The 9462-nt window shown below is 54.3% G+C and overlaps 1 protein-coding gene across 1 annotated transcript; it reads right to left on the bottom strand.

Annotated features, from left to right (window-relative positions):
• Window positions 1–295: 295 nt before the first annotated feature.
• On the bottom strand, window positions 296–9224 carry LOC111148662 (serpin family A member 3). Its single transcript, XM_022505425.1, has 5 exons — window positions 9152–9224; window positions 6998–7651; window positions 3740–4013; window positions 1669–1819; window positions 296–704 (listed from the first exon to the last, which is right to left on the bottom strand). Exons 2-5 carry the CDS (start codon window positions 7632–7634, stop codon window positions 501–503), a joined length of 1266 nt encoding a protein of 421 aa, XP_022361133.1. The 5' UTR covers window positions 7635–7651; window positions 9152–9224; the 3' UTR covers window positions 296–500.
• Between the last annotated feature and the right edge of the window lie 238 nt (window positions 9225–9462).

Here is a 9462-nt window from a genome sequence, read left to right as displayed (position 1 = left end):
CCACATCCTGGGCCCAGGGGAGGGAAAGAGTGAGACTGGAACTGGGGACAAGGGAGCCCACAGAAGAAGGACCCGGATAACACTCTCCCCTCCCCTCCCAGGCCTGAGGTCCAGGTGGGCTTGGCCACAGGCACAAAGCCTGCTTCCAGGCAGGCTTCTGCAGCTGAAGGCAGAGGGGCCCCGAGCCTGGGTGAGACTGAGCCCAGTGGGAGGTCCTGGGGCTTAGGCTCCAGGCACAGGCAGCTACAGGGGCCTGGAGTCAGGCAGATCAGGGTAGAAAGACACAAAGAAAGTGTCCGGTCTGAGAAAGAGAGTTTATTGCCATCTGGAGGTTCAGAGCCTCCGATCAAAAAGTCCCCAGGCTCCCAGGGCACATGGAAGCCACCAGAATCATTGTCACCTTCTAAGGGATGAGCAAGGATGGGCCTGGCCTGTGGCTCTTTGGTGCATGGCGGCCCAGGCTGCATCAGAGACCTGGTACCTGAGAAGGAGGGGCAGCCCTAGGCTTGGTTGGGGTTGGTGACTTTGCCCCAGAAGAGGATGTTCTTGGTATCTCTGTGAAGTATGGACAGCAGAAAGGGTCTGTTGAAATGCACAGTCATCTGTGGACCAAATTTTCCGGACAAAAAAATAACTTTACTTCCTGCGGCGGCCGCGGCTTCTGTGCCCTCCTCGGCGACATCGAGCAGGGCCTTGTGGACCACCTGTGGGAACACGAGAGCATAATGCACTGTAGGTCTGGTGTGTGAGGGGTGAGGGGCCTGCCTGAGAGCCCAGAGGGGCAGACATTCACACAGCCTTGACCCTGGCCCATCACGGATTGGCGGGGGGGGGGGTTCCTCCTGACAACCCTGTCCCTGGTTCTGAGTGGTTATGATGCACAAACTGAGGCTCCCAGGCTGTGAGGGGTCGGCCCAGGATCGTGAAGATAAAGGGGAGGGGCCCCCTGATCTGGATGCCTCTCTGTCTGAATGCAGAGACTGTGCTGCCTCCCAAACACTCACTATTGGGAAGGGAACAATTGCAAGTGACTTTCTAGCAGCCTTTCCACCTGAACCCTGGGGACCCACGGGTCTCCCTGCTCTTAGCCCTGTCTGCAATGACCTTGGCGCCCTAGGCTACTTTGTGTAGATGTGGCTTCACATCCCTGAACCCCACAGGCTCCTCTACACACCTCCCTCCATGACCATGTCTTTTGGAAGGTGGGGTGCAGAGGAGGGCAAAGTGTGGCTCAGACACCCTGCCTCATTCGGAGGACCTTGTTTCTCAGAGCACAGTGCAAGGGGCCCTCTGTCTTTCTTTCACACCCCTCACACCTGCCATTCACACCCCCATTTTACAGGAAAACTGAGGCATCCAGCACTTTAGGTACTGGCTGCTGTAGGCAGTAAAAGGGGGAGTGTGGATGGGATGGGGTCCATCCCCAGTTCACACCAGGCTCTTCCCCATGAATGGCTTCTGGGTCACAGTATACTACAGGGGAGGTGGGGACCAGCTTCCAACATGCTTGCCACCCAGCTCTCCTGAGCTTGGGGCAGATCCACGAGGGGGGCGGGGTAATGAGAGATGTTGTTATTCTCACAAATTCAAGGTCATCCAGTTGTCCGCCCTGCCTTTACCATCAAGCTCAGATACGGAGGACAAATGATCTAACGTTTTAACATTCACCTGGGAAACTGCCAGATTCTTCTCCCCTGTGACTCCTGACAGGTCGGCCTGGTGGGTGAAGACTTCCCTCACGCCCAGCTGGGGAAGTATCTCTTCCAGATTATAGCTGCTGGAGATGGAAAACTTCGGCAGGTAGAGGTTGTCTATCTTCCTAGGAAGGGAGAAACAGGAATTTGAACACTTGCCTGCCTCAAGGCTCGCCTTCTCCCACCTCGCGGCATGGTCTTCCCTGGTTTCCTTTCTGACCACCCCCTTCTTGCTGGAAGGAAGTGCTCATTGCCTCAGTTTCTTGATCTCTCGTGCTGAAGGGACTGCATTTGGAGGGCCTGGAGGGATCCTGAAACAAGCAAAGGAAGGTCCCATCTTGGCTGTCTGGTGGGCTCCGTGAGAGCAGCAAGACTTCTGCTTCGGGGCAGAGCTACTGGTGAGCTCTTAGAGCAAGAGCAGATACCTTCCATCTACAAGCCTCGCTCTCTCTCTCTCTCTCTCTCTCTCTGTTTATATCTCTAAGACTTCTGTCATGGTCTGCCTGGTTTGACACGTACCAGATCCGAGGAGGCTGTGACTCCCAGCAAACCCTGAGTCCCACGAGCAGGGAAGGTGTCAGTTTCTCTCCATATTCATTCATTCACCCCCCCCTCCATTCACTCAACACACATTCACTGAGCACCCACAAAGGGCTAGAACTGTGTTAAGGCAGGTGGCCTCAATGCTTTGTAAATCAGAGGTGTGTGAAGAATGTTCTAGCCATTCACAACGAATCATCAGCCCTGGCCAGGTGGGAGCTAGAAACCGCCTCCCCGTGGCCCCACCCTCAAGGACCAGGCCCAGAATTCACTCTGCTTTGTGGGTCCTCCTTGACTTCAGTCATCCCAATTCCATATCCTAGCCTGTCTCTAACCTCAGGTTCATCTGAAACTTGACCACCTCTGACATGTCTCAAGTGGATCGCTGCCCTGGGCTCCTAGCCAGTCGTCCTGCCTCCCTGCTTGTCCTCGTGGTGTATTCTCCACTCAGCCTCCTGGGTGATCTTTTTTAAAACAATACTCAGAACATCCACTCTTTGGCCCAAGACCTTGGGATGACTCCCCATTTCTCGTAGAGGAGGAAGAGGCAAGGTTCCCAGGGGTCTGCAGGGCGCTCCTGAACCCAAGCCGTCCTGCTGGGCCCCCTGACTTCTCCTGACTCTGGCGCTGCTCCAGCCTCTCTCTCACCTCACTAACCCTCAAACACACCAGACTTTGCACAGAGGCTCTACATTGACTGTTCCCTTTGCCAAGAATGCTTTTCCCCAACCCACAGGGCTCGGGTCCTCACCCCTTTCATGTCAATGCTCAAATATCACCTAATGGTGATCCTATTTAAAACCACAAACTATCTCCTGGTTGGTCCAGTTTTCCTTGTCATTTTACCCCACTCTATCATCCACCCACACACCCTCATTTCTTAATGTCCAACACACTAAATAACTGACCTATTTGTTATATCCCTCTATTTTCTCATTTTCCGGTGACAAAGTAAGCTCCATGAGGGCAGGAGATTTTTGGTGTAATTGCGGACATGTCATCCGGGTCTACACCAGTGCCTGGCACCTACTAGGAGCTCCATTAACCTACGTGACCTGAGCCAAATGGATGAACAGATTAATGAACGAATGTTAACAGCCAGCACAGAGCTGGTGCTCGGAGCCCGTCTGGCTTTGGCCTTCAGCTGATCTCGGAACCATCTGTCCCCTCTGCCTTCAAGAGGTCGAGACAAGGAGAGGCAGGCATGAGGACTGGGTTGAGTTGAGGAGTCCCCGGGACCTGAACATGTCAACGTCAGAGGCAGCATCACCCCTGTCCCATTCAAGGTCATCATGTCTCATAGAACAAACATTTTCAGGCTCAAAGCCACACGGACAGCCAGGGCAGGGTGACCCCAAGCTCCACCTGTGTTGGGATGGCTTCCCCAGGGAGGAAGGAGGCCCTGGGTGCTGGGGGTGTGGAGAGTCTGGGAGCGGAGGGGGGGCGGGAAGCGGGAGCGCCTGAGAAGGGAGGAAGGAGGGATGGCCTCATCCCCAGGTCGTCACCTCATCTGCAATGAGTCTGTCCACCTCCTCAGTGTCTCCGGGAGCAGGCTGGCCTCCACCGCCCCCATGCTGCCCTGGTCGGGGAGGATGAAGAGCGCGCTGTCATTACTGGTGTACGGGAGCTCCACCATCGTGCAGCCCAGTGCCTTGTCTCGGAAGTAAGGTGCCCACACGTCCTCCAGGTTCATCATGGGCACCTTTACCGACCTGCTCTTGCTCACGTAGAACTTGGACTTGAAAGTGTCTCGGGGGTCAAAGGGTGTCTTCCATTTGGCTGAAGGTCAGAGAACTCCGTGAACACATGGGCTGCCCTGCTCCGACCCCTCCTCCGCCCGGGTTCTCTGGTTGATGGATACACTCCGAGTGCCACCGGCCCTGCCACCGGCCCCACCTTGGTCTGCTGGCAAGTGGGTAGGCCACTGGGGACAGGGGTGATAAGCCACACAGGTCTCGTTGGGACATGACAATGAGACAAAGACCTGGTTAATTGTGGTAAGCGAGAGATTAACAGGAGTTTGGGAATAGTGGGCGTAAAAGAGAGGTGGGGGAGAGGCAGGAGAGGGGAGAGACCGGAGAGGGGACCCCGAGCACCGTGAGGGGCGGCAGCAGGGGGAGCAGGGGGAGGAACGGGGAATCCCTGACCCTCTAAAAGGGACAATACTAGTAACTCACTGGTAGTCATCGGCGTTACAATGTTCAAACATGCCCATAGCCTGGTCAAACACGCCAAAACAAGGGGCAAATGGGGAATCTGAGGGTGGGACAGAGCTTGACTGAGAGGGGAGGGCATAGGGCTCCCCAGGAAGGGCATAGGGCATCCCCAGGAAGACTGGAGCCTTCAGTGGGGCGGGGGTGGGGAGAGCTCCTGGGGAGACTAGAGACCGGGGCTTGCTGGGGAATGTGCACACCCCCTCACCCCCCCACCCACACCCCATTGTTGGAGGCAGGAGAGGAGGGGAAAGCCAGGCCAGCTGGTGTGTCCCTAGGGCAGGCAGGGTGTTAGGGATGCAAATCAGGAGACACAAAGAACAAGCAGCACATCGGGCCTGGATTAGCTTTATAGGGAAATCTTGTTTCGGGCCTTCATCTGCAGCCAGAAACACAGGCCCTGGGAGGATCTGCTCCAGGACTCAGTCAGAACCCCCAGTGCAGGCTTTCTGTGTCTCCACCCAGCTCCTGATCACCCACGGACTCCATGACACTTCTATGGTTCTCTGTCTATTTTTGGTGCCCATGGGGACCGGGGCTCCACAGGGCCAACTCTATCTGTGCATGCCCCGCCTTTTCAGAACTCATGGGCTAGGGAGGCTTGTGTTTGTCAAGTTCTGACCCATGGGACCAGGCACTGGACCAACTGGAACTTGAGAATGGGCCCTGTCCGGGATCCTGCCCTCCCCCAAGGTCCTTCTCCAGATGGTGACCCAGCTGATGCCACCCCCAAGATGATGGGGGGCACTGTTGCAGAACCCTGGGATGGCCAGTTTCCTTAAATGCTGTCTTCCCATGTAGATGGCACCTCCCTCCCCACCCCACCTGCCCCAGGCTGAGTCCCTGGCCAGGACAGAGCCCAGGTCAGAATGGCCCAGCAGTGCCCAGGCAGAGGGCTTCCTGAGCCTACGCACAGGCCCCTCTTCAGGGAGGAAGCTGAAGTTCATGCCCAGCCTGGAGGGATGTAAGGGGCCACTCCTTCCTCCTGGGAGCCAGGCATGTTTGAGTCAGAGTAAAAAGCGCCAGTCTCCCTCAGACAAAGGGTTGCTGGGCCCCTCTGCAGGGACTTCCTACAGTGGCAGAACATCATTTGGAAAACCCTAAGACTAAGAGGGAACCCATGGAATGGGAGAAGATATTTGCAAATACAGGACTAATAAAGGGCTGATATCCAAGATCTATAAAGAATGTCTCAAACTCAGCACCCAAAAACCAAATAACCCAGTCAAAAAATGGGCAGACGACATGAACAGACACTTCTCCAAAGAAGACATACAGATGGCCAACAGACACATGAAAAAATGTTCCACATCATTAGCCATCAGGGAGATTCAAATCAAAACCACATGGAGGGTACCTGGGTGGCTCAGTGGGTTAAGCCTCTGCTTTCAGCTCAGGTCATGATCCCAGGGTCCTGGGATCAAGTCCCGCATCAGGCTCTCTGCTCAGCAGGGAGCCTGCTTCCCCCCCCAACCCCACTCTGCCTGTCTCTCTGCCTGTTGGTGATCTCTCTCTCTCTGTCAAATAAATAAATAAAATCTTTAAAAAGAAAAAAAAAACACATGGAGATACCCCTTACACCAATTAGAATGGCAAAGATTAACAAGACAAGAAACAACAAGTGTTGGCAAGGATGTGGAGAAAGGGGAAACCTCTTACGCTGTTGGGAATGCAAGTTGGTGCAGCCACTTTGGAGAACAGTGTGGAGATTCCTTAAGAAATTAAAAATAGAGCTACCCCACGACCCTGCAATTGCACTACTGGGTATTAACCCCAAAGATACAGACGTAGTGAAAAGAAGGGACACGTGCACCTCAATGTTTATAGCAGCAATGTCTACAATAGCCAAACTATGGAAGGAGCTGAGATGCCCTTCAACAGACAAATGGATAAAGAAGATGTGGTCCGTATATACAATGGAGTATCACTCAGCCATTAGAAAGGATGAATACCCACCATTTTTATCAACACGGATGGAACTTGAGGAGATTATGCTGAGTGAAATAAGTCAAGCAGAGAAAGACAACTGTCATATGGTTTCACTCATATGTAGAACATAAGGAATAGCAAGGAGGACATTAGGGGAAAGAAGGGGAAACTGAAAGGAGGGATATCAGAGGGGGAGATGAACCATGAGAGACTATGGACTCTGGAAAACAATCTGAGGGTTTCAGAGTGGGGGTGGTGGGGGAATGGGGTAGTCTGGTGATGGGTATTGGCACGTGGTCTAATGAGTGCTGGGTGTTATATACAACTAATGAATCACTGAACACTGCATCAAAAACTAATGATGTACTATATGGTGGCTAACTGAACATAATAAAAAAATGTAAATAAAATAAAATAAATTTTAAAAATCCTAAGAGAAAACAATGCTTACAGGCAGGGCGGGGCCTCAGGGACCTGCCTCCTCCCCTCCTCCACCCCAGACCAGAGGCACCTGCTCCATGGTGGTTTCCCCAACAACACGGTTGGCTGCACCAGGCCAGAATATGGCCCCAAAGGCTCAGAACTAAAACTCTGCTTCCAAACCCTAAGCCAGGCACTCACCTTTAAGGAAGATGTAATTCACCAGGACCACGGCTGTGTTCAGGTCAAGGTCCTTGACCAGATCCACAATTCTTCCCTGGGTCTGATTCTTCACATAGTCATTGATGAGCTTCTTGGCGGCGGCAGATTCCTGGAAGTTGGTGGAGAAGGCCTCAGAGGCGTAGAGCGCCCTGGCATTTTCCATGAACTTCTCCAGCAGCTTGAGTGACTCACTGATGAACATGGCGTTGCCCACGCTCAGCTGCAGCTCGTTGCTGGGTTGGCGGAGGGTTCGCAGCAGGTGCTGGAAACCCCGGTGGATTTTGGTGTCAGGGGTCTCTGTGAGGTTGAACTTGAGGCCTTCGAGGATCTCCTTCAGGGTGGTATTTTGGGCCCCCAGGGATAGGAAGGCCAAGGCGATAGAGATGCTCAGTGGGGAGAAGATGACATTCTTGTTGGGGGTCCTCAAAGCCAGTTGCTTATAGAGGCTGAGGGCGAAGTCGGTGTTGCTGGAGGCTAATCGGAGGCTGTCCACAGGAGTCTCATTGTGTAGGTCCTCCTGGGTCACATTTGGAGGGTCAAGCACGCCCCCCGGGGCACAGTGGATAGGGGGGCAGAGCCCAGCCACCAGGAACCCCAGAGCCAAGAGGAGCCACATCCCCTCTGTCCTCAATTCTGAAAAACAAAGCTCCTTTAAGTGTTGGGGGGCCAGATGGTGCCCCAACTGCCTCCCACTGCTCTCTCTGCTCCCACCGTGTGGCCTGTGTTCCAGCCTCTGCTTCTGTTAGCTTTGTGACTTTCCTGGGTAGGCACGCTCATAGGCACCCAACATACACGATTACGTGACCCTCGAGGTACGTACTGTATGTATTGTACGTACTGTAATTTTGCCATTTTCCCCAAGGGAGAAACTGGGTGCAGAGCGGAGAGGGGCTCACAGTCGCCGCAGCAAGTGGGGGAGCAGAGGGAGGAAGCTGGTCAGCCTGGCTCCCGACTCCTGGTGGGGGGAGAGCGGGGTCGGCTTCAGAGCTGCAGAGACCTGGACTGGGATTTCATTTGGGCTACTTGCCATTGCTGTGTGCTGACAAGTAAGTGACTGACCCTCTCTGAGCCTTGGTTCCCACCTCCGTACAACACGCTGAGTAGCTCCCATGAGACAAACCATGAAGGTGCTGGGCTCCTAACGGGGTTGCCAAGGCTTCCCTCCTCCCACAGGCCACCCTCTCTCTGAAACTGCCCACCATGCCAGAGCTGTGGGTCCGCGGGGAGAGGGGATGGAGGTACCGCAGGAAAGAGCCAGAGAGAGGGGCTGAGTTCAAAGCTGGTGATAGCAGCTAACAGGATTGTTTACCTTCAGCCTCAGTCTACTCAGGCCCAGAGTGCAAAAGAGAAAAGGTCAGCTTCAGAGGTGGGGAGGGGAGTCCGGGAAGGGGAGGGGAGCTGAGCTGAGCAGCCTTCCATCAACAGGCCAGTGGGAGGAGCCCAGGAGCTGTAGCTTCTGGAATTGCCTCCTCGGTCTGCTTACCCTGGGGCTAATGCAACCATTTCTTTGAAAGAGTTAAACATCTCCCGCCCCGCCCCCGAATCATTTCTGGAGAAAAAGAACTTTGTTTGGGCAAGTTGGCAGGCTGGCTCTGTTTCTGAGCAGCCTGTCTTTTCAGTTGCTGGACAGACACTGCCTGCCTGTCTGTCTGCCTGTCTGCTTGGCCAGGGGCCTTGGAGGGGAGAGGAGCCATGGGACAGTCCTCCCCTTAGAGACCCCCTGGACTCTGCCCAGAGGGACTCTGCCCACATCAGTCTGGTCCGCATCTCGATGGGAGAGCAGTGCCCGGTCCCAGACAAGGGGACGGGGGCCTCGTGCCCTGGCGGGGAGTTGCCTTCCAGAGCATCTGCTGTGGGGGGTACAGAGGTGGCTAAACTCAGAATCCCGTAGTGTGTGAGGCAGAAACCGCCAAAGAGACCCTTGGGATATGCCCCCTTTTGCAGGTGGGAAAACTCAGACCCAGATGGAAGACATGTCTCCACAGGGCATGGCCTTTGGGGCCAGCCCTAGAGCTGTCCCCAGCGCTCTGGGATGCCCTTGCCAGGCTCCCTCCTGCCTCAGAGGCTCCAGACCAAGGCCTAGAACCTCCCTAGAAAAACGGATTCCTTTGCTCCTGGGATATCACGGATTACCTGCCTTTGCTGCTGGCTGTCCTCAGCAGATTCCAAAGCCACCGCCTGCCCAGAGTGCTGGATTTTCATGGGCGCTGACTCCTATTTACCCGTGCGAAGAACTCCTCCCCTTGCTTGGGAAATGTTGGCAAGGACACCCAAGTGTTCTGTTTTCACCTGGGGTGGCCAAATAATCATTTCTGGTAGCATGAATTCATCAGAGCTAGTGGAATCAGCCAGTTACAGGAACAGCCCCCAACTGGCTTCTTAGAACAAAACAAAAAGCAACTTTCCCCTTTCATTTTTGTCTTATGTTTGTGAAATAGTCATTG

This window comes from Enhydra lutris, unplaced genomic scaffold, assembly GCF_002288905.1.
Source record: "Enhydra lutris kenyoni isolate GAN:26980312 unplaced genomic scaffold, ASM228890v2 scaffoldscaffold20, whole genome shotgun sequence".
Classification (NCBI taxonomy): domain Eukaryota; kingdom Metazoa; phylum Chordata; class Mammalia; order Carnivora; family Mustelidae; genus Enhydra; species Enhydra lutris.
The sequence above is the reverse complement of the archived record's forward strand: the minus strand, read 5'-3'. Positions and strand labels throughout refer to the sequence as shown.